The sequence below is a fragment of the Myotis myotis genome, unplaced genomic scaffold (genome assembly GCF_014108235.1).
Source record: "Myotis myotis isolate mMyoMyo1 unplaced genomic scaffold, mMyoMyo1.p scaffold_m19_p_7, whole genome shotgun sequence".
Lineage (NCBI taxonomy): Eukaryota > Metazoa > Chordata > Mammalia > Chiroptera > Vespertilionidae > Myotis > Myotis myotis.
Genome location: NW_023416379.1, coordinates 66,586,010 through 66,611,303, shown reverse-complemented (window position 1 = coordinate 66,611,303; position 25,294 = coordinate 66,586,010). Strand labels below are relative to the sequence as shown.

Here is a 25,294-nt window from a genome sequence, read left to right as displayed (position 1 = left end):
TCTGAAATCAATAAAAATATTTTTTAAAAGGGCTTTCTAGACAGTTTTCAAACATTTCATCTTTGTTTCTGTGGTCCTCAGCCCTAGTTGCACATTGAAATCACCTGGGGTGTATTTTTAAATTCCAACGCCCAGACCAATTAAATCAGAATCTCTGGGAATGGGACCCAGACGCGAGTCATTCCTAAAGCTCCTCAGGTGGTCCCAGCACGCAGCCCGGACTGTGGAGGGCAGCTCTGGGTGCCTCTCCTAACGGAGCAAGTCAACACTTTGCGATTTTAAAGGAATCAGATGGGACTTGAGGAGAGTTCTGTTACTAACTCAAAGTTAGGCTCTACCCAAATAGGGAGACTTCCTTTTAGCCAAGGACCATAGGGCTGTGGCTTCTATAGGCCCTACAGGTGTCCCTTTTCAGAAAAGCAGGAAAATGGGCCTCGTGCACTTAGCTGCATGGGAAGCCAGCCTCTTGTTAGAACGCAGACTGCTGGGCCCCACCTCCAGTTCTGATCAGTGGGTCTGTTGCCTGGAGAGCCTTCACTCTTAACAAGTCTCTCCCTGGTGCTGCGATGCTCCTGGGGCCACTCTTTCACAACCACAGCTCCCAAGTGAACCCCTGAGAGCTAAGAAGACATCCTAGGCGCGCCGACACAACGGAGCCAACTAAGTCAGCCATCGCCCAAGGTAATGGAGCTTCTTAAAATGGTTTACAGAACGAAGGGGAACTAACCGTAAAGCACCTACGGCATGAGTTTCTAAACTAACAGCTAAGAGCAGGACAGCAATGACTGCCGATGCGATTTTCTCAGATAAATTTTTTCTCCAGTTCTCTTTAAGATAAACTCTGAGCTCTCTCCATATCTGGTTTTGTCTAGCCTCTGAAAACTCTGAAATGGTGCCAGGCTTACAAGAGGCCCCAGTCAGGGCTCATCTATTAACATGAACACTCCAAAAAAATGTAATTAAGGAAATTATTCCAGCTGAGGGTATAATTAGCCAAATGCATCAGCAATTCATTTATAGATCCAAAAAGGCAGCTTGCTTGCCCTCTGACCATTCACACCATAATATTTAATCCTAATTGGAGCACCACCATTTTAAAAATAAGTCTTTCTTTCGTTTATTTTATGCCACACCTTTCTGAAGTTCCCCGGAGAGCTGTCAGTCACTCATCATGATATAGAGCAGTGGTTCTCAACCTTCTGGCCCTTTAAATACAGTTCCTCATGTTGTGACCCAACCATAAAATTATTTTCGTTGCTACTTCATCACTGTAATGTTGCTACTGTTATGAATCGTAATGTAAATACCTGATATGCAGGATGGCCTTAGGCGACCCCTGAGAAAGGGCCGTTTGACCGCCAAAGGGGTCTCGACCCACAGGTTGAGAACCGCTGATATAGAAACTCCTCATTTTATCTAGTCGTCTCTGTACATGATCCAGGGCACACACACACCCCAAGATGACATACTCACCTCAACTAGCAAATGCCATTTGAGGCAACCAGTCTTTCTGCAAGTCCTATTTAATACCTAACACACAACCCTATTTTTCTGAAAAAAATACTGGATACCAGAGCTTAACGTGCTTTAAGTAGAAGGGTAAGAAACAGACTCTCTCATGCTCCCTTACATGTTAAAGGAGGAATGAAGTTAGATTGTACTTCAGAGCTGGGGAGAAAAAAAAAGTCCATCAAAACCAAACATCCAATGTCACATTTTAGAAGAAGGGAGAGGCAGCTTCAACTCATAATGTAATTTTTCTTATGTCCTGCCAACCAAGCTTGTTCGTTTCAGTAACCGATACAAATATCCTAAGGCTGGTTGTCATCTTAGAAGACCTCTACACTAATTTTAGAGTCTGAGAAAAGTAATAAACAGCTGGGTGATCCTGTTCTAGGTTCTGTTGTTTAGTTTGAACGATGGCGTTGAGGCAGCGTATAATTGGAAAAGGGCAGTGCTGGAAGGCAAGGGACCTTAATGCTGGTGTTTACTCTGCTGTTGTCATAGAGCAAGGTCAAGGGAATACCAGGTAACAGTTTTCTAATCCTCACCATCAGCATCGCAAAAGAGAATAACATATCATAGCTCACAGAATACCTGGAGCCCGGTAGGACATGCGAATACACCTGAAAGAGGACTGTGTGTGTTCCTTGGTTCCACCTGGGCAAAAAAGCTTACCTTTAGGCCCCCTCAAACCAAGAGCACCAGGGGGCCCTTTCATGCCTGGGAGGCCACGAAGTCCCATCTGGCCCGGGAAGCCATTCTCTCCAGGGGGCCCCGGGGGACCAGGGAGTCCAGGCCTCCCGGGGAGGCCGGAAGCTCCCGAGTCTGGACGCTTGAGACTAGCAGCCATCTCAGCAAGATGCTCTAAAAGATAATAAACAAAACAGCCCAGAGAAGTCAGAGACATGACAGGAATACAAATGAAAAGAGAGGTATTTCAAGTGCCTTTAAATAAAAAAAAAAAAAGAAATGTGTCACCAGAACTTCAAAATTGGTGAGGAGAAGTGAATCAAGTTGGATCATTTTCCCAGGGGCTCCCTGCCAGGAAGCTTCGTGGGGCTGTTCTATTCAGCTCTGCCTGGATATATTTGGTCCTGCTGGTGTGAGACCAGGGACAAAGGGATGGGGATAAAAAAAATTTTAAAAAAAACTAAACTGCAGGGCCCTGGGGTGAGTGGTGTTCTAAAAGAATGAGGATGTCACCTGCATCCTGACTTGTTATCAGAAATCCCAGGATGGGGACAAAATGAGTTTATTCACAGAGGTAGAATGATGTCCAGAGCTTTTTAAAAGCCAAGGACAGCATCCAGAATGAGTATTGAGACACCATTTGAGGCCTCGCCTCACAGGTTTAGCTTGAAGATACTAAGTAACTTGAAATACTTTGCGAATTCATGACTTCTTAAGAATTCTTCTTCTCAAAAGTTTTTTTCATGCTTGGAGTAGACAACGAACATTAAAAATAGCCCGCTTCCTGGGAATGGTCACAGTCTGTCTTAAACATTAATAACTTTGTGGGCTTTTTCAGGAACCATTAAATAGATTAAGAACCATCCACTAAAACCATAGAGAACAAGGCAATGTTCCCAGTATAACACTCTAAGGAACAAATTCTAATGGAATATGTTTTCATGCTTTAGGGTGTAAAGGAGAATAGGATTTGGAAACACATTTCTAACCAATATTTTAAAACTGTTTCAATGTGAGTATGCTAAGTGTGCCTTATATAAGAAAGAGCTAGTATAAAGTCACAATTTTCTGGATACATGATGTTTAAAATGGAAGTATCCTTTCAAGATGTCTGCAGTGAAGAGATTATATGGTTTTCAAATACAGAGGTGACGGTTTTGTTCTGGAAAACTCTACAAGTCTATGAGACAAATTAGACCATCTCATGAGCATACAAAGAAGAGTATTCCTTTCTGCTAGGAGTAGTTCCAAACAGAATAAGACAATTACTTGCCAGAAAGCCCCAGGGTGACCAGGTCTCCTGCTACAGGAGGATTTGGACACCTCCGTTTTCAGTGTGATTTCAGAACTAGGCAGATTCTGAAACAGCTGTGGCAAACAGCAACTGCCATAGCTACAGGGCAGTTAAGGTAAAGGTTAACTAATGTGAACATATGTCACCATTTTGGTAAAACACCAGTTCGTGATTTTCAGTAAAGGTGGTGCATGAGTAGCCATACTGTCCTCATGCTTCTTACGGCTGGAGTCTGTCAATTACTCCTCACGTGATCTACAGAGAGAGCCTGGGTCAGAGCTGGGCACTCACTGAGTGGCAGGGTGTTGCAGAAGGGAAAGATACCTGAGAATTGTAGTTTCAACAGGGAAAAGTGTGTGTGTGTGTATGTGTTTTCTTGTAAATTAATACCTTTGGCCAAAAGAAGTCCCAGGCTAACCCAGAAAGGCAATATTTTTTTTCTTTGAAGCTATAAGCTATTGTGATAACGACCGATTGGATAAAACGACCGATCGGATAAAACAGAACTGACATGAGTATTATTTAAAAAGTCCCTCCTTTAGAGCATACGAAAAATCAAGCATTATGATTTATTTACCTTGCATGACCCTCATGCACACCTGCTTAATGTGCTGATCTGTCGGCGCTCTCCCCTGCAGCAGGAAAGGAGAAGGCAGTTATGCACGGAACCATAGACAGGGCTCTGTCACAGGGTAAACGGACAGACGCGGCAGGAACAGGTGGCGGGACTTACAACAGGACAACTGCCCACACTGCCCAGGAGCGGGTGTCCGGGCTAGCCAGGCAGCCCGACCCCTCGTGCTGTGGGATGGAGTCCCCACAGAGAAAGGGTGGACACTGCCGGCCACTCACCGGAGGGCCCTCGATGCCAGGCAGGCCGGTGGCGCCCTGTTCTCCCTGCACGCCTCGGGGTCCCGGTGGTCCTTTTGGACCCTCCACTCCAGGAAGCCCCCGACTGCCTTCAGGCCCCCTCAGGCCCGGCTCCCCGGGGTTACCCACCTAGAACAAAGGCACAGGGTGACACCAGGACTAAATACAAGTCTGCTTAGGGTTGATACAATATTAATATTCAAACTTGGAGGTTTACTACATTCTGTTCATTCCGAGGTGAAAATTTCCCAGCGTAGACACATAGTGCCGCACCACTCACCAGTCTCTGAATTCCAGTTCAAGCGAACTTTTAAAGAATCTTTCCTTTTTGCATAGTTATCATTTCAAATTGGTAATTGAAATAATGCATCTTTAAAACCACATTCTTAATACTTTAAGCCACTTCCGGAGAGCAAGTTAGCTGTTAATAAGGCTTGTTAACTTTTTCTTTCCACAAAAAGGCCACCAAGTTCTTACATGTTACTTTGTATATCACCAATACAGAAAGCATAAAACAAAGATATCTCTAAGAACAGAAGGCATTTAGCTTTTATAAGATAAGATTCTTTGGAGAATTTGAAGATGCCAGATATATCCAGCAATTATAAAATACTAACATGAACTAAATCAATACATGTAAAACATCACATTTACAACATTGCATTTAAAATACTGAAACAAAAAGACTAAGTCCGTAATTTAAGTATTGAAAAGTTAAAAATCTAAATATTGACAAAGTTCGAAATAAACTGTTTCCTTGGCACAAAAGCATAATCACATTAGATTTTTGTTTTCTGGAAGCAGACTACTGAAAGCATTTAATGGAGTCCCTGAATACAATAACTGCTTTAGAAAGAGACTGAATAAATTCACTTTTTGTTAGATTACCTCGCGTAGAATGTGTGGTGCAGTAGTTACAATGTGCTGTTGTTTATAGAATAAGAATGAGAAGATAAAAGAACAGGAGGCAGCAAGGGATGCTAAAGTTCAAGATACGAATGTTCATAAAGCAACTTAATCCTGCTTCCTTTTCATATGAAACATTTCTCTAGAAAAAGCTCTTTGAAACACTCAAATGTCTCAAACCGAAGGGAAGAAGGCAATGAAGCAATGCTTTCACCAGACACATCTAAAGAAAGCTCAGCAAGTGTGCTTTTTCCAATCTCTCTTTATGCAAAAAAAAAAAAAAAATTATATTCTTCTAAGTCAACCTGTCAAAATTGCTCCCAGGAAGAAATTACGGCTTAAAAGACTTCCCGAAAGGCAGTGTCAACAGGGAGAGCGAAGGATGTGCAATGGGAGGCTGGGGAGTTGTCAGGTGGCTGGCGTGCAGAACTGTAACAGCTTCTGAAGCAACCCCGAGGAGAAGCCAAAGTGCATGCAGAAATGCATTAGCGAACTGGCAGAAAACAAAGGAGGCCGAATCAGTGCAGTTTCTGCCGACAATGCTAAAATATTGCTGGAATAAGAGACAAGAAATTTTTGATGAAGAGATCAAGGCGCCAGGACATGATAAGTACCCTGGATCTCTGAGGGGAAATTCCTTGGGTGAGGAGAGGTATTCTAAAGTAGAAACAGCCTTCACCTGCTATCAAGTTTGTCTACGCTGAAATCACTGAGGACAGCAACAGTCTTCCTGTTAGTAACTATTTCCCCTGATTCGGGAACAGTGCACTTTAATTTCATCAGTATCACCTGGGTCATGTTGGAGAAGACGGGGGTAGGAAGGGAGGTGAGGAATCAAGAGCTAATTCCTAGTATTACATCCAAATTTAAATGAAGTGATCACTGCATTGTTCATTTTTCTTTTATGGCTTGAACATTAGCAATTATTGCTACACTATGAAATAGCATCTTTATTACCAAATTCTAAGACGGTTTCTCGTTTACAGGTTCTCAATCCCAAACCATTTCCGTCTAAGAGTCTTAGGCAGAAAGATGTTACTTGAAGCTTGAGACTGTCCCATGGCGTTTAGAGGCAGTATGTAAACAGCTAAGTCAATACAACTTAGTCATAATTTCCCCCTCGGTGGTGTGTAAAGAGCCCGGGGCTGGGCTTTGTGATCACGTCTGGGGGAGTCTTCCCAGAGAAAGTGGGGCTGAATGCATAGGCGGAGGCAGCTGTTTTAAGGAAAGAAACAGAAGGCAGCAGGCTCGGCGAACAGCACAAGGCATCAGGCAGCACGCCGTGTAAGAACTGCAAACAGATGCGGTTCCAGACATGGAGGAGAGGAGAGGAGACAGGCAAGGCAGACACTTTGTCAGAAGCTGTGCACACCTTGCTAAGAATTTGATTTTACTCCATGAAATGTTATTCCTGAAGGATTTTAAGCAGAGCAGGGATAGTGTGTTCTATCTTCTCTGTCTAGATGTCCATGGCTGCCACAGGATCATATGTTGGACAGGGATGGAGAGGAGTGGGGGAGATTCTTGAAACAGGAAGGACTTGGAGACTAGCTGGCAGCTGGTGGTTAGATTGAGATCTGAGCTTCATCTTTTCTCCTTACACTGAATTTTTATTGCCCTGGTGCCGTGGTCGGCAAACCGCGGCTCGCAAGCCACAAGCAGCTCTTTGGCCCTTTGAGTGTGGCTCTTCCACAAAATACCGCGTGCGACACACACAGTGTGATTGACACACGGTGCGATTGAAACTTCGTGGCCCATGCGCATAAGTCGGTATTTTGTGGAAGAGCCACACTCAAGGGCCAAAGAGCAGCATGTGGCTAGCGAGCCACGGTTTGCTGAGCCGCAGTTTGCCGACCACTGCCCTAGTGTATTCCTTTCAAATTACACATCATCCCAGGGTTGCCACTAATCGGTTCTATAATTCTGAATTCATCTAATCTCTAAGGACATTAGTTTAGTTTCTATAAAATGATGAATTAAACAAGATAATCATTTTCCAGCTGTAATAATTCTCTATTACATTTTCTTATGCATTATGCCTCTATCTTACTTCCCCAAATAGAATACACTGGAGATCAAGAAAATTACTGAAATATTTGCCAACAAATTGTACAACTGCCAACAAAACTCAATTATAGTCTTATCACCGTGAAGCACAAGTCAGTTCTTTAAACATGGCCCATTTGGGGAAGAAATTACCATGTAATATATTCATTGAGCCACTTGCCATATGAAAAAAAAAATCCTTTAGAATAGTTAGTTCAATAGGCAGATCTATTTGCTCTGTTGTTTTGTTCTTTGAATTAATCCACTACTTAACGAATACATTTAAACATTCATTTCCTTGAAGATAAGTCCATTAAGAATTGAATTTACAGAATGATTTCATAAAGCAAAACATGGCATTTTCTTCAGCATTATTGATATTTTTATATTTTATACCATTATGTTCATTATACTTACAGTTCCCTTTGGGCCAGGTAATCCTATATCTCCCTAAATCAATAAAACAAAATTATATTAAAACAATGTATTCGCAAAGATATTATGCTGCCGAAATCTACAGAAAACCGTGAACAGAGATGAATCCTGACACCACAGAAAGCCATTAGACTCAAAAGTTGGATTCTACTCCCAGTTTTGCTACTTAACTTTGCAACCCTGTGTGAGCCAGATAATCTCCCAAACTTGGCTCACTTATCTGTTAAGTAACAGGGTTGAATCAGAGCTATCCACGGCCCCATCCAGATCTAAAATGCGAGGTGGTGAGAATTAAAATGTTAAAAGATATTAAACTAGCATTCTGTTATAAAACCTAATAGTCATTTAAACCTGATTACTTTGTTTTTCAAACTCTAACAAGATTTTAAAATGTATCCCAAAAGTCTATCAAGCCAAAAATGCATATTTTAGGCAAAAAAAAAAAAAACCTTAAAAATCATCTCCCACCACCAAGTCTAGATATGAATGCAACTCAAGTTTTAGCACATCAGTTCATCTCCACTACCAAACAGATGATTTAAAACATCCTCTTAGTACATAAAATGAACAATTTTAACAGAAAACTAAAACAGAAACAATTATTTGTGGAACTTGTTTAATAGTTAGGAAGCTTTGCCTAATTCAGATGTTACATTTACTAACTCTAAATCCTTAAAATCTGAATAAAAACATTACCAGAATTTTTTCCTGCATTAAAAGCTCTCCAAAACTAATTGATGAGGAATCCATCACCCCCACCCCAAGGACCAAACATTTTAGCTGCCACACTAGATCATGCTAGACATCGTCAAAACTGTAAGGATGAGCCAAGGGATCTAGCTGTCCTGGCAGTAACAATTACTTGTGCTTGTCTCCCTGTGGATTTAGCCGCAGGTGAAGACAGAGGTCACCTCTTTGGAGGGTGTTAGAGTGCAGAGAATGCCCATGGTCACACTTGTGAGCCACAGCTTTCTAACTATACTAAAACTTTAATGTTGTTGTTTCTTTCATGAAAGGCAATATTCACAGACTTTCTATAGCCACATAAGAATCCCGGCCAGCGTGGCTCAGCACTTGAGGGTCAACCTAAGAACCAGGAAGTCACGGTTCGATTCCCGGTCAGGGCATGTGCCCAGGTTATGGGCTTGATCCCGAGTGTGGAGCGTGCAGGAGGCAGCCAATCAATTATTCTCTCTCATCATTGATGCTTCTATCTCTCTCCCTCTCCCTTCTTCTCTGAAATCAATTAGATATAGATAGATATAGATGATATAGATGATATAGATATAGATATAGATATAGATATAGATATAGATATAGATATAGATATAGATATAGATATAGATATAGATATAGATATAGATATAGATATAGATATAGATATAGATATAGATATAGATATAGATATCTCCTGAATGTCTATGTAAACCCACAGGAGAATTCACCATGTCTAAGGGAGCGGGAACACCTTGTTCTCCAAAGGTTTAAGGTTCGTTCTATCACCATCTAGGTGTTTCCCCTCTGCCTTACTTGATCTTGGCTGTAATCTTAGAAAGTCATTTGTTACAATGTATAAGAAACATCTTCACTTTTCAAGAAGACAAAAAAGATAAGATGGGCAGAGAAAAGGAAAAATATATGTTGTAGTACAGTTTGAAATCAGTAAGTCTCCATCATTAACCAGAAAAAAAAATGTCTTACAAGTTCACCCCTTTCTCCTGCTTCACCTTCTTCACCAGAGGCACCCTAAAAATTAAGTCACATTTGAAATTTAAAAGTCACATTTTAAAATTCTTAGCCCCCCGGCTCAGTCAACATTGATGAGCATTCATAAATGGCCACACTGCTTCCAGGGTCATGCAGAAATACAAAATGCTCTCAGTGGCTTTCCAATCTAGCTGTCGGTGGCCAAGCCGGATCAGAAAATGGCCTAGCCTGGCCAGAGTGGCTCAGTTGTTTGAGTGTCATCCTATGCACCAAAAGGTGGCTGGTTGGATTCCCAGTCAGGGCACATACCTAGGTTGGGGGTTTAATACCCTGATAGGGCATGTACGGAAGACAATTGATTGATGTTTCTCTCTCACACTGATCTCTCTCTCTCTCTTTTTCTCTCTCTCTCTCTCTCTCTCTCTCTCTCTCTCCCCCTCTCTCCTTCCCTCTCTCTCTCTTTCTCTCTCCCTCCTCCCCTCCCTCCTTCCCTCCCTGCCTCCCTGCCTCCCCCTTCCTCTCCCTAAGCATGTCCTTGGGTAAAGATTAAAAATTAGTTAATTAGTTAGTGAATTAATTTAATTTAATGGCCTAGACGGGTGGGCCCTGAAAATATTGAGGGGAGCACTTTGTAAAGTACATGATTGTCTACCCACTCTGCTGTGCGCCTGAAACTAACACAAAATAATATTGAATGCAAACTGTAATTGAAAAATAAAATTTATAGGAATCCATATGTGAGAAGAAAACAAAAAGAAAGTGGCCTAGAGAAAAGCCAGAAGGTGAGGCCGAGTTTCTGCTAAAATTAAGGGCTACTGAGTGTATTCAGCAACCTTATAATTAGGTAATCTTTGACAAAGGGCTCTTACAGTACGAAAAGATCTCCAGAGAAAGGACTGGTTCTAACTCATATGCATAGTTTATTTGCTAATTCCTTGACACAGAGAAACTTAAAACATTATAACGTGGCTATGGAAAGCTTCATCAGAATAAACCAATTTGGTGAAGGAGAGAGGCAGGGCCGCTTTTTTCAAAGGAAGGAGAATGTGTAGCCCTGGAGGCAGAGCCATCATTAGCTCCAGCTTATTAAAACAGTGAATAAGGCTACAGGCCAAACTAAACTCTGGGTTTCACTCACAGTGAAGCACATCGAGAAAAACTACTGGCCTCCAACGTTTTAATTACACCCATAAACCAGTGGGTGCCCCCTGCTGGTCGAGCATAGTCATGCACATTCAACCCTGCATTTTATACCATTCAAATAGGACATACCTGTTCACCCTTTGGACCAGGTTCACCGACTACACCCTGTAATGCATAAAATATAATACTTTTTCAGTATTTTAAGATTTTTATCTATATAATTTGAAATGACTCAACCCCCTTTATTGGGCTAGTGGATAAGCACAAATACAAATATTGTGAAAGAAAACATCTCCCTCTCTCACCACCTAACAAGAGTCATGTAAGACCTAGAGAAACACACAACTGTCCTACCCAGGGCATTGGGGCAACGTGGGGCACTCTTTGATCCCATTTATGTACAACTTGACTAGTAAGAACGTAAATTCAGAACTAAATAGAGAGCATGATTACAACAGAAATTTTTACTTTCCTCCTTTTTTTCCCCCTCCTGATAAATTATCATATTAATAGGTTTTTTTGGCTTCTTAATCTCAACTCTCAGTAATTTCAAATACCTTTCTTGATAGCTCTCTGTGATAAATTCTAGAAAATTTAGAACTTTCTAAAAGCAAAGCCAAAAGCAAGACTGGTTTCTCGGCATAGTAGGAATCCCTTCCAAATAAGGGGCCTTTTGGAGGACTAGAAAGCTTACCCTGTCACCTTTCATTCCAGGAAGTCCCGGGGGGCCAGGCAAGCCAGGGAGGCCAGGGCTGCCAGGAGAACCCTGAAAAGCAAACACATGTCCCCAGATCACTGTTACTGCAACACGGAAAGCACACAGGCCCTGGGTGTGTTGACGCCTGTCTAAAATTAATGAGCTGTGTGGTTTCATTCTCTTCCTCACATTTGCCCCTCTCCCACATTCGCGGGAGAAGAGAGACCAGCTCCCCACCCCCTCTGTCCCACCTCTGAGCTCCTCATTCCCCAGTTTGCACTCCTTCCCAACAGTGGGCTCTTTGAGTCTACCCCTGCCAGGGCACTGCTCCTCTTGCTGTGTAAACAAGCACAGCTGGAGGAGGAAAAGGCCGCATTCAGCACAGTTCTCTTCCATTCCAAGAACAACCAGGGGCCAAATGTAGCAACTGATGTCTCTCCCGGTTTTAAAATGTATGCTTCCAACCACACTGATTAAAATGCCCTCGGAGTTTGAAATTACCCATTTACTTTTTTCACATCTTCACATAACAATGAAAATCAAGAAAGGATGGTTAAATTGCCCTTTGTAAATCGTTTTTCTCTCCTTGCTTAGTTTTTGAAATGCATCGTGTTTTGTACGAAGCAAATGAACTGCTGGAGGCTGAAAACATGACTTACCAGTTTACCTGGCAGGCCTGGGGGTCCCATGGGTCCTACTTCTCCTCTGCTGCCCTGGAAAAGCACAAGGAGATTGTCTGCTGGATCGTTTGCCAACATTCAAATGCTTAATTACCACGCCGATAAAACAATATCCTACCAAGGGTTCTGTTTAAATATGTCATTAAAGTATTCACATCTTCGACTGAAGGCAGACACCTTTGTATAAAATGCCTCCGCCTCCCCAGTGTTCATCCCTCTCAAATGTCATCAATGCTGTTCATTGTGCTTACAGACCATTAGAAATAACTGATACATCTACATGAGATGCACTCAGTCATTTTCAGCATCTAAATCACCACCTAACTTACACTATGGATCTTGATATTCATGTTTTATCCCCTCATTTAGATGATGTGTTCCTGAGATGTAGGTACTTTACTTTTGAATTCCACACAATGCCTAAAACTCAGAGTAAACAGTCCATTTTAAAGCAATATCTGGCAAATGACCTTGAACCTAAAAAGAGTGAAAAAGAGACAAAGACAGAAAAGTTTGCCTTTAAATTACTATTGCAACTTTGAAAAGACATAGATAGTAGAAATTTATAGTTTCTGGAATTGAAAATTCTTTGCTCTACTCATGTCTGAAATGTGTCTTAAAAGATTAAACACTTTGAAAGTACAATTTATAATGAAGATACACCAAAAGCAGCACACCAATTTCATTTTCTGAGCCAATTTAGATTTTTATTTGAAACATTAAGAACTTTGAGGAGACACAGGAACTCTTCGATTTCTTTCCCTGAGAACTTCATACAGTTTTATGCAGTCTGATAAAAGCTTGTTTTATTTCTAAGCATGTTCAACTAAGCTGAACACTGAGGTTATTAGATAAATAATCAATGGACAGTGTTTTAAAAATGAAAGTTTGTTTTTCTTTAAAATGGCCTGACAATTTCATATTAATGTTTAATATTTGTAAATGCTTCTGATAAGATTATCCCGATCTGACCTATATGCTATTCATTCATCTATAAGTTGAACAAGGTGTCAGGATCCATAAACCTACTGAATTTTCAATTTCTCTAAAGGAGTTAAGAAATATTTGCCAAATTACAGGTTTCTAGCTGTGAGGTATAATTTTGTGGCAGCAATTTCATATGACTTATAGGTGATTTAAATGAAATCCTCTTAAATACTTTCCAAAATTTTTTCTTTTCTTTAATCCTTACCCAAGGATAAAATCAATCTTTTTATTGATTTTTTTTTGGGGGGGGCAGATATATATATAGAGACAGACAGACAGACAGACATCAATTAGTTGCCTCTGTACAAGCCCCTACCATGGATCAAACCCACAACCTAGATATGTGCCCTGACCAGGAATTGAACCCAGCACCTTTTGGTGTACAGGACGACACTCCAACCAATTTAGCCATCCTGCCAGGGCAAATACTTTCCAAACCTTTTATATAAGCAACCTGACTAGTGTATGAGTTTGGATAACACATTGGTCCTTAGCCATGTAAGAAGCTTGGAAGCCAGAAACAGTGCCTATGATATAAGTCTAAACAAAAACCAGTCACTGTGATAGATTCTTCTATTCATCTATAAATAGAAAATTAGGTTCCAGCCATTAATTTGGCCCGGCACTTCAAAGTTTAAGACAGATTTTCTTCAGTATATCTGCTCTTTTGGCATTTTCAAATAATTTCTGAACTGCATCATGATATCCTAAATGTCATTGGGCTAACATGACTTTAATTCACAGGACAATTAGTAGTCATTGGTGGGGAAAATAATTAATCATATCAGAAGGGGAGAACTCAGCTCTTGACACAACCTCAAGCATTCACTTCTAAATAAATGAGCCATTATGCCATCTTACCCAAAATAAAGATGATGAATATAATACCTTTTTTCTCTTTCACAATGAAAGGGCTAAATCAAAATAAAGGATTGTATAACCTTTCATTTATTTTTGGAGAGATTAATTATCTTTCCAATCAAAGACAAGGATTTTCTCTGCTGGAATCTTACTTTCTCTATCTTTGGTGAGCTCTTATTAGTCAGTTCATAAATATTTTCAACCACTGGCAGGCCCTTAGTAATACATATGAATGGCTCAGAACCCTAGTGTAGACAGCCTGCTCTGCTGAACTTGTGTACACACGAAAGCCCAACACACTTAGGACCAGGGTAAGGATCAGTGAGATTATGGGCATTTACTCCTCTGTTACTGCACATATATAGCATATGGTTCCTCTTTTGTATTTCACTTCCATCCTATAAATCCTTGGCCATTCTAAACATACTTATTTCTATGCAAATCATCTCACTGTGGGGAAAAAAGTAGTGACTGTTTTTACAACAATGACCAAACAGCTACAAACAAAGTGTTAGGGCAAGATTTTCTAATGGCCATTCTTAACATTTCTAGGTATTCCAAAAACATGCATGATCTTTCTCCAAGTTCTGGAATTTAACCTGTAACTAAAATGAACATGAATAATCAAGATATACACAGTAATCTCTAAAAAGATAGAGTAAACTAAACACATTCTGCAGAGAGCAATTAACCTTGACCTGGTAACCACAAGTGTGCTAAATAAATGCTAAATCTCCTACATTTCAACAGCTGTGATGATAAACACATTCTCAGATGAGGGTGAGGGAGGCTGGTAGGGAAATGGTTATTCTGCCCAGGGGCTAATATCTACACACCCCATGACAATAAGAGTTATAACCTTTTTTATAAGAGAATTGAAGAAACCAGGAGGGAAAAAGCAAAATCCTACCATTAAAAATGTAAGCACCATAATAAAAGGCTATAATTTGCTCTTGGATGTTCTGTGCCACCACATCCTAGTATATCTCTGACATGTTCAGACACATCAGCCAGTTCATCCCTCCTTAAGAAGCCAAGCAAGGCTGTAAAAAAAAAGATTCAGACCCTCAATCAGTGATTCCTGATTTTGGCTCTGCATCAGAATCCGGAGGCCTTTTTAGAAATGTATTTCACTGGATATCTTCCACCAGTTCCTCTCTCGGTTCCCCCTCATATTCCACCCTTCTCCCCCAGATTCTGATACTGTAGGCTTGGGGTAAGACTTAAGAATCTGTTTGGGCCGAAACCGGTTTGGCTCAGTGGATGGAGCGTCGGCCTGCGGACTGAAGGGTCCCAGGTTCGATTCCGGTCAAGGGCATGTACCTGGGTTGCGGGCACATCCCCGGTGGGGGATGTGCAGGAGGCGGCTGGTCGATGTTTCTCTCTCATCGATGTTTCTGACTCTCTATCTCTCTCCCTTCCTCTCTGTAAAAAATCAATAAAATATATTTAAAAAAAAAAAAGAATCTGTTTGGGCTTACGTTGTGTTTGTCTGTCTTTACGAGGCTTTACTTAGACTTTTGATAAATGCTCACTTACAAAAGTTCTATAAATACGAAAATTTGTTAATATGTCTTGTACCACTGGAATCTGGCAAGCTAACTTCCAATAACAACCATCCTGTGGAGCCTTGATTTGAGCAGGGAGGCATTTGAGGGTAGAGGTGAGGTGCGGACATTGCCAGGCCTGAAGTCTGGCTCACCGGCATCAGCTAACGCCCGGCACACAGCGCAATCTCTTTGTGCCTGGGTTTCCTCATCTAGAAAGTGGGGATTAAAAGCAGTACCTATCTGAGAGGATTGAGTAGATGCATGAAGCACTTAGAACAGTGTCTGGCTCATAGGAAGTTTACAGAAGTGTTACTATTTTTATCCATGTTTTTATCCAAAAACTAAAAAAACAGTCAAGCCCTAACCAGTTTGGCTTAGTGGATAGAGCATCGGCCTGTGGACTGAAGGGTCCCAGGTTCGATTCCAGTCAAGGGCATGTACATTGGTTGCAGGCACATACCCAGTAGGGAGTGTGCAGGAGGCAGCTGATCGATGTTTCTCTCATCGATGTTTCTAACTCTCTATCCCTCTCCCTTCCTCTCTGTAAAAAATCAATAAAATATATTTTTTTTTAAAAACAGTCAAATTGTTTTTTAATTGTGTGTTTGATTACATGTGTTTTGCCTTTCAACTCTCCCATGTTTCTTTAAAAGCACAAGTTGTGCTTGGACAAAACGAGTCTCTGGTCCTCATTTCTCGAATTTCTGTTAAGATCATGGATTAGTAGGAGGGCACTTTCTTTAGAAACAAGCATAGAAGATCCTCATTTAACATCATCAGTAGGTTCTGCAATTTTAGGTGAAGCAATGTATAATAAAAGGATACTTACAATAGGCTAATTGATATGAACGAGAGTTACGTTCCTATGGCATCTCATCAATGTTATGAGGAAATGATGTTGAATAAACTGATGTTATTTGAAGACTCGCTATAGTGGAAGCTACTCAGAAATACTCATTTCAATAAATACAAAAAAATAATTCTATTTGGAAGTCTCCCTTTTAAAAAAATGCAACTACTAGACTTTTAAAATAATGCAGAAAAATACTTGCATTGTCATAATTATTTTACCCCCCCCCCCCAAAAAAAAAAATGGATTTTAATTTCATTGTACTCTAGACCAGCCGTGGGCAAACTAAGGCCCGCGGGCCGGATCCGGCCCGTTTGAAATGAATAAAACTAAAAAAAAAAAAAGACCGTACCCTTTTATGTAATGATGTTTACTTTGAATTTATATTAGTTCACACAAACACTCCATCCATGCTTTTGTTCCAGCCCTCCGGTCCAGTTTAAGAACCCATTGTGGCCCTCGAGTCAAAAAGTTTGCCCACCCCTGCTCTAGACTGTGATGGTGATTGTATTTGCCTGATTACCCAAAATGCTAACTAGCTGAAGGATAAACATTATCCTTAGTACCTTGCCAATTTTAGAAATGGAATATATAAATTACTATACTAAGTGCTTCTCTTTGGCAAAAAGAATGCTGATTAAGCCAGAAGACCAATTATAATTTCTATCAATTGTTGCTTTTACATACCATTTACATATTAACTTCAAAAAATCTCATTTCACATTAGTCCTACCACAATAATACTTTTTAGGTTTGCCACTATGATATTTTTAAATCTATTCAATTTCACAAAATTATATAGTTTGTGTTTTTCTCTGGTGTAGGTTTAAATATCCCCTCATGCACAGAGGTAGATAAAAATCTGTCTAAACTATAACTATCACAGTTGTTTCATAAATTATTGACAGGGGTAACATTCCGGGGCCTGGGTAGGATAGGAAGACAGCTGAAATCACTCAACAACATACCCTATGGGGACCTCTGTGCTTGAGACTGTTGATAATAGGGTAGGGGAGGCACTTTAAGAAACATAATTCACCTAAGAAAGAAGAACAAAGTAGGAGGGATCTCAATACCAGATATCAAGATGTATTACAAAGCCACTGTTCTCGAAACTGCCTGGTACTGGCACAAAAACAGACATATAGATCAATGGAATACAATAGAGAATCAGAAATCAACCCAAACCACTATGCTCTGTTAATATTTGACAAAGGAGGCAAGAACATACAATGGGATCAAAACAGTCTCTTCTATAAATGGTGTTGGGAAAACTGGACAGATACATGCAAAAAAATGAAACTAGACCACTAACTTACACCATACACAAAAATAAACTAAAAATGGATAAAGGACTTAAACATAAGATGGGAAACCATAAGAATCTTAGAGGAATCCACAGGCAGCAAAATCTCGGCTATGCCAAAGCAGTATCTTCACTGATACAGCTCCTAGGGCAGTGATGGTGAACCTATAACACGCGTATCAGAGATGACACGCGAACTCATTTTTTTTTGGTTGATTTTTCTTTGTTAAATGGCATTTAAATATATAAAATAAATATCAAAAATATAAGGCTTTGTTTTACTATGATTGCAAATATCAAAAAATTTCTATATGTGACACGGCACCAGAGTTAAGTTAGGGTTTTTCAAAATGCTGACACGCCGAGCTCAAAAGGTTCGCCATCACTGTCCTAGGGCAATGGAAACTAAAGAGAAAATAAACAAATGGGACTATCTATAATAATAAAAGTGTAATATGCTAATTAGACTGGACATCCTTCTGAATGACCTTTCGGACGAAGCTGATGCTGGAGGGAAGCCGGTGCCGGCAGCGGGTGGGGGGTGGGGGAAGGAAGGCCAACTCTTGCACGAATTTCATGCATCAGGCCTTTAGGATCAAAATAAAAAGCTTCTGCATGGCAAAAGAAGCCATCAACTAAACAACAAGAAAGCCCACTGCATGGGAGAACATATTTGCCAATGTTATCACCGATAAGGATTTAATCTCCAACATTTACAGGGAACTCATACAACTTAACAAAAGGAAGATAAACAACCCAATCAAAAAATGGGCAACAGACCTAAATAGATACTTTTCAAAAGAGGACATACAGAATGCCAAGAGACATATGAAAACATGCTCAAAGTCACTAATCATCCAAGAGATGCAAATCAAAACAACAATGAGGTACCATCTCACACCTGTAAGAATGGCTATCATCAACAAATCAACAAATGACAAGTGCTGGAGAGGATGTGGAGAAAAAGGAACCCTAGTGCACTGCTGGTGGGAATGCAGACTGGTGCAGCCACTGTGGAGAACAGTATGGAGTTTCCTCAAAAATTTAAAAATGGAACTCCCATTTAACCCAGCAATCCCACTTCTAGGAATATATCCCAAGAAACTAGAAACACCAATCAGAAAGGATATATGCACCCCTATGTTCGTAGCAGCACAACTCACCATAGCTAAGATTTGGAAACAGCCTAAGTGCCCATCAGCAGATGAGTGGATTAGAAAACTGTGGTACATCTACACAATGGAATACTATGCTGCGGTAAAAAAGAAGGAATTCTTACCATTTGCAACAGCATGGATGGAACTGGAGAGCATTATGCTAAGTGAAATAAGTTAATCAGAGAAAGATAAATATTACATGATCTCACTCATTTGTGGAATATAATGAACAACATAAACTGATGAACAAAAACAGATCCTGAGACAGAGAAGCATCAATCAGACCTCAGAGGGAAGGCAGGGGAGGGTGGGGGTAAGGGGGAGAGGTCAACCAAAGGACTTGTATGCATGCATATAGGCCTAACCAATGGACACAGACACCAGGGTGGTGAGGACAGGAGCAGAGGGGGGAAATGGGGGGATAAGGACACTTATGTAACACCTTAATCAATAAAGAAAAAAAAAAAGAAACATGATTCAGGCTTCCCCAGGACTATATAATCTTCAGAAAACTGGAAGGAGACCAGCATGGCACTCCTCCCATTAAGAATCATGAGAATCATGAGATCAGAACTGGCCCTGGCTCGTTCCGAGCGGCCTGGAAGAGGGAAGGGACCGGGAACCACATCATGGTAGGACCAAACCAGAGGCCCCAACCATTTGTCTGCTCCAAACCAGGAGCCACCCAGACCCAGTTATAAACCAAGTGAGGTGCCATGGTGAGAGCCAGAAGCTTGGTCCAAGTGGTAAAGGTATATGTTCACATATAACCACAGGAGATGCCAAAAAACTTCAATATCTTTTGCTGTTGTATTGGCAAAAGCTAATGGAACAATGATGGGGAAACGGGGGAATACCACTTAATTTCAAAGACGGTTCCAATGAGCTCTGATCCATTAGCAGAGCACATTAGAAATGGGTTTTCATTCCTTCTACTCAGCTTCTCCGTGTGAGATTTGCAAGAAAGACTGATCCGACTTGTGAGGACTAGTTGAAAATGTGTGAACTTGTCTATGAAACTGAATTTAATGATGTAAAATGAAAGAACAAATGTATCTTTCAGCAAGGAGATTTGGTGTAGAAGCTCTGCTCCAGAACTGGAATATTTATAACCTCTCATGACACTCCTGAAAAATTTATAGCAGGCGAGAAGTCAATTATTGCATAAGCAGCATAGCAACATTTACGATACCTCCAATTTGGCTCTTTTCAAGAAATATTTACTACTTTATGGCAGACCCTGAGTAAAGAGATGTAAGATACAGAAGGTGGGTCAGACGCGTCCCTGCCTTCCGGCAGTTTCCACAGCGTGGGGTGGAAATGGCCGAGGGTGACGGGTTTCAGGATAAGAAGAGGTCACGTCTCTCTGGGGGACAGGAAACAATCAGAGATCATCTCATTGTGGAATTCACATTTCAGTTACACCTCAGGAGGCACATGGGAAGTTGAGCCAGAGGAATGGAGAAGAAAGGTGTAACAGAAGAAAGCAGGCAGGGTGGCGAAGTGCAGAGAGTACAGGGCAATTAGCATGGACCTGAGCACAGGCTCTGAGCAAGGCAGAAATGCAAGTAAACCCAGGCATAAGCAGATGGTTTAGGCTGTTGTACTTTCTGTTACTTTCAGGGGAGATGCATTAACGACTTTTAAGTGAAGGGATGATGGAAGCTGCGCTTTGGGAAGACCAGCAGCTGGGTGGTGTGTGCAGACTTGGAGTGCTGCCATTTCCCGGGCCTTCGGAATTGTGTTTGGCATTTTTGTTTGTTCCATGACTGTGGGGACACTACTGGAATTGTACGGTGGAGGTCAGAGATGCAGACACCCTGCAATGTGCAAGAGTCCTGGAGAACGAAGGCCCATCCCAGCTATAATACCAAGTACCCTGCTGGGAGACACTGGGAGACGAAGACTGGATCTGAGAAGGCCAATCAGTAGACGATGGAAATAATCCCACCAGCAGGGAATGATCTGAGCCAGGGTGGAAAAGGAGGGCTAAGAAAGGAAGAGTGGAATATAAGAGAGCTCAGAAAAGGAGGCAGTAGAAGCAAAAGGTCCTACTGGACATAGGAAATGTGAAGACGAATACCAAAGCTTTGAGCCTCAGTGACAGGAACAATTTGGACTCACAGAAACTCAAAAATCAAAACCTTAAACCTTGCACAGGCATAATTTCCTCTGGGATCTGCCACTCCTCACATGAGAATATTAAACACACACACCACCTTGCCTCCTTCTGCAGTTCTGCCTCTCATTCCTTGCTTTATACATCCTGTGGCACTTTACTGGTGATGGGCCAGGCCCTCTCTCCCTGTATCAGATTTTGTGTCAGTGCATGGTGCTGGCACACAGCAGATGCTCCTCGATACAGTTTTCTGTTCTATCAAGTGAAAACTAGACATAATAGTCAATATTCTCAAAGTTCTCGTGCCCTCTCCCACACTGTTAAGTCTTTCCAAACCAGTCACATAGCATCTTCATCGCTGTGGAAGTGTGACCTAGCTGTAACTTCATTCCTTTGACAGTCTAATGGAAGTATTTTAACTAGATATTCACAGGCTCTGAGCAAGAGAGAAGGAAAGGATAAGCAAGGAGTGAGACAGAGAAGCAAGGAGCACAGTGAGGAGCAGGACCTGGTTTCTGCGGCTGCAGAGGAACTAATGGAAACCACCTGGTAGAGGTCAGTTGACAGGTATCTGTGAGAAGGGAGAGCACTCGCATGTCACAAGACTCCCGGAATATTTCACTTTCCTAAAGCATGAAAATCCTAATTCATCATGCTCGAGAAATAAGTAACAATGATTGAAAATGTTTCTGTTTTCCCAGTTGGAGTTCTTTTTCTTGCCCAGCAGGCTTTCAAAAAAAAAAAAGAACTCAGAACAGGGGTGGGCAACCCCTGGCATGCGTGCCAAACATGGCACGCCAGTAACTTTTGCTGGCACGCAAAACCCTCTCTTACAATCTTCCATTTACAATTTTTTCTTAATATCGACTTTTTTTATTTTTCAGATAAATTCAGTGTAAGTGCATCTTAGATAAATAAATAATTTTATATAACAAGTTATCTTAAAAACCATAGACATGGATTGACGAGAGAGGGGAAGAGCAATTTCTATGCCTCTGCCTTAACTCTCCCTGCCTTCCTAGATCCGACCAGTGTTTTGGTTTCATCCACATACGCTTGTGAATCTTTGTTCTCAGTGATGAATTTGGTTAAGTCTCGTAATAGGAGTAGCCTGACGGATGAAAGTAGTAGCTCGTGCATATCTCTGAAGGTCACGAAATATAAACCTGATGTAAAATCTCTGTCATCCGTGATGCAGCAGCAAAATTCCCACTGATAATATCAAACGGAGTCATAAAGTTTTCTGTCAGATTTATCAGTGTACATGCATACATTAAATATAAATGTATTTTTCATCATCATATACTGTGTTTTTGTCGCTCAAATGAATTTTAGTATTTCTTCAAGGTTCTTCACATACATACACCTTAAGAGATATCAAGTAGGCGTAACATGTTCTCAAAAAATTAGGGTTGGCACGCAGAAGAATTTTGAGTCAGAGATTTTGCTGGTTTTGGCACGCACTCACAAAAAGGTTGCCCACCCCTGACTTAGAAGGTCAGAGAGAATTTTTTTAAAGTTAAATTGAAGTGCATAACGTTTAATTTCCTAATCAGTTTCTCTCTGAGGGTTAAGTTGTGTCTATTGAGAATATATACATTGCTATATTTGCTGCAACATAGGTATTTGCAAACTTACACTGAAAGAAGTCTGCCAGTTTCTCAAAAGATTAAACATAGTGACCACATGACCCAGCAATTCTAATCCTAGTTATGTACTCAAGAGAAATGAAAAAATATCTAAACAAAAACTTGTAGAAAAATATTCATAGCAGCATTATTCGTAATGGCCAAAAAGTGGAACTAACCCAAATGTCCATCAATGAATGAATGGATGAATAAAATTTGGTATAGCCATACAATTGAATAATACTTAACAATAAAAATGAAGTATTGATATATCGTGCAACATAGATGAGCTTAAAAACATGCAAAATGAGAGAAGCCAATCATTTAAAAACCCACATATTGCATAATTCTATTTATATGAAATTTCCAGAACAGGCAAATATTTAAAGGTAGAAACTAGATTAGCAATTGCCTAGGGCTGAGAGGATTAGGGGGAAAGTTGAATGACTATAAGTGAATACAGTTTCTTTTTTGGGGGTGATAAAAATGTCTTGAAATTTACTGTGGCAATGGCTGCACAATTCTATAAGTATACTAAAAATAAATTATATGCTTTAACTGGGTGAATTATATAGTATATGAATTCTCTCTTGATTTAGTTTTTTATCACCCTAAAATATTTCCTTAACATGAGATGAGAGCAGAAAAGGTTGTCATGCTTTTTTTAAATAGTTCCTTTTTGTTTCCACTTTCTCAAAACACAAGCACATTGTAGTTCTAAATAGTTTTCCCATTTCATTGTCCATATAGACTAGCACATGCTCACACATCAGGAGGCATTGGTGGATGGATGGATGGATGGATGGATGGATGGATGGATGGATGGATGAATGAATGAGTGAATGAGGGCCCAGCAAAGCCCTGAGAAGGCACTTTGGGAGGGTCTTTAGGAAAGGAATACTCACAGGAAGCCCCCGGGGTCCTCGGGGTCCCACCTCTCCTGGCGGCCCCTGTTGGCCCTGTTATGAGGAAAGCAGATAGAGAAAAAGTTAACATTCCTCAATCCTTTGTTTAGTGATTACAACAGGTTATTATGTGTGGGAAGAACTTATGGCATCTTACCGGTTTGCCTGAATTCCCCAATTGGCCAGGTTTCCCTGGAGCACCTGTGTTGCCCTAAAGGTAAAATGCGGCATAATTCAGACAGTAAGTAAGCATAATCATCCATCTGTCTCACCCAGTCCGGGTATGTCTTACACTTCAGCAGCATTAATTTCTCGGTTTGACATTGAGAACGTGGGAGGTTGTACAGTCTCCTTCTTGGTGGATACATCACAGCTCTTTAGATGCAGGATAGTGTTTTGTTATTCCCAGAAGTGTAGGGAAGGTGTCAAAAATGTCCCCAAAAAAATGAAGTTCAAATGTCAAATGTCTTTAGCCTGACAAGAATATGAGAGCATTTTTCTTTATTTACTGTATTAACTACATGTCTTTCTTCTACCATTTTCACCTCCAATATACCTTTTTGAGCCCTTTACCTGACAATGACATTTGAATAATTATAAACACTTATGTCAACATGAGGAAATATGAGAGAATGTGCTGTTGAGAACTCTCCCAGCAAGCTCTAAGGAAGGCACAGTTCTGGGGACGCCATCTCCCCATCCATCTCTCACCATCCGTTTTCAAGGCACATCTCTGGTCAGCACACTGTGGACCAATATGATTGGAGGGCTGTAGCTATGTGATCTAATAGTATCCAATTTCTACATTATTCACATTTTATCTATTTTTTCTTTCACCTATTAAAAATAATACGTGAATATAAGCACTAGTTGATCAGTATGTGAACAAGATGCTTAACATCTTTTCAGTGTAAGCTTAACCATCATAATAATATTCTCTGGTATAATTTGTATGGCTTAATAATGTCTTCCTTTTGTTACTTGTGTAAAACTTTTACTAGTGTAAAACTTTCTGTAGCAAAAGATGACACTGTCAAGAAGGCAATCTGATCAGCAACACTTTGTCAAAGTATTCTCTCTGCAGCTGGCAAAGAGATTAGCATTTGAAGACTTAAAGCTTTTTAAATGTCTCCTTACGGTCAAATATAAAATAAAAGACAGGCTGTAAATATTAAAAATTATAACTAAATGTATTAATAAAATAAAGAAGTTTTTTTAAAAATAAAATAAAAAAGCATTAATTTAAAAGGCTCACTCTTTTACCTTTTCACCCGCAGTACCCTTTGCACCAGGAATTCCAGGCACACCCTAAAAGAATGCAGGCAGAACATAGTTTTAATCACCTTATCTGAGAATCGGTGACATGCCAAGCCTACTGCACACTGCCCAGGGACCGAGGGAATCATGACAACCTCGAAGATTTCGCGCGAGGAAGATTCTCCTAGTTCTCCAACTCTGAACAATTTAGAAGGTATGACTTTACTGTATCTGGCTTGTTAAGTCTGAACACCCATAAAGCAAAGCCTACCTCCACACTAGTTATTTTTAACTTCCATTTTGTCAAGGGGAACTCTTATCAGCATGATTTCATGTACAGAATAACAAAACAAAGACTGATCGAAAAAAAGTTAAGCTTAAGTTAAAAAAAGAATGGCAGGAGAATGCTGGGTCTAATTAAGATTTGATACTATTGGGAGTCCTAATATTTATTCTCTGATTATTTTTAAAGTGTCAGAAAATAAGTTCGAGGCCAGTCCTCGGTATTACCAACTATCCCTTATTAACTTGAAACATTTGTTTCCAAAGAGCCAAGAATACACCTGGTATAATCCACATGAAATTCTAGCCACATTAATGCAGGGAAACACCAATTAGAATCATTCAAAATAGCACATACTCAGAAATGATTATCTTATGTCTCACATGGTTCTTGAGCTTACCCTCAACTGTCTTATAGCTC

General features: G+C 40.5%; 1 protein-coding gene across 1 annotated transcript in view; it reads right to left on the bottom strand.

Annotated features, from left to right (window-relative positions):
* COL9A1 (collagen type IX alpha 1 chain) overlaps nt 1-25,294 on the bottom strand; it is a 99,912-nt gene that overhangs the window by 14,778 nt on the left and 59,840 nt on the right. The window contains exons 26-36 of the mRNA XM_036317289.1: nt 24,598-24,642; nt 23,492-23,545; nt 23,335-23,388; nt 11,951-12,004; nt 11,289-11,360; nt 10,724-10,759; nt 9,446-9,490; nt 7,727-7,759; nt 4,340-4,486; nt 4,065-4,119; nt 2,179-2,367 (exon numbers count right to left, since the gene is read on the bottom strand). Of these exons, the coding sequence (XP_036173182.1) occupies nt 2,179-2,367; nt 4,065-4,119; nt 4,340-4,486; nt 7,727-7,759; nt 9,446-9,490; nt 10,724-10,759; nt 11,289-11,360; nt 11,951-12,004; nt 23,335-23,388; nt 23,492-23,545; nt 24,598-24,642 (784 nt within the window). The remainder of the gene's footprint in view (nt 1-2,178; nt 2,368-4,064; nt 4,120-4,339; nt 4,487-7,726; nt 7,760-9,445; nt 9,491-10,723; nt 10,760-11,288; nt 11,361-11,950; nt 12,005-23,334; nt 23,389-23,491; nt 23,546-24,597; nt 24,643-25,294) is intronic.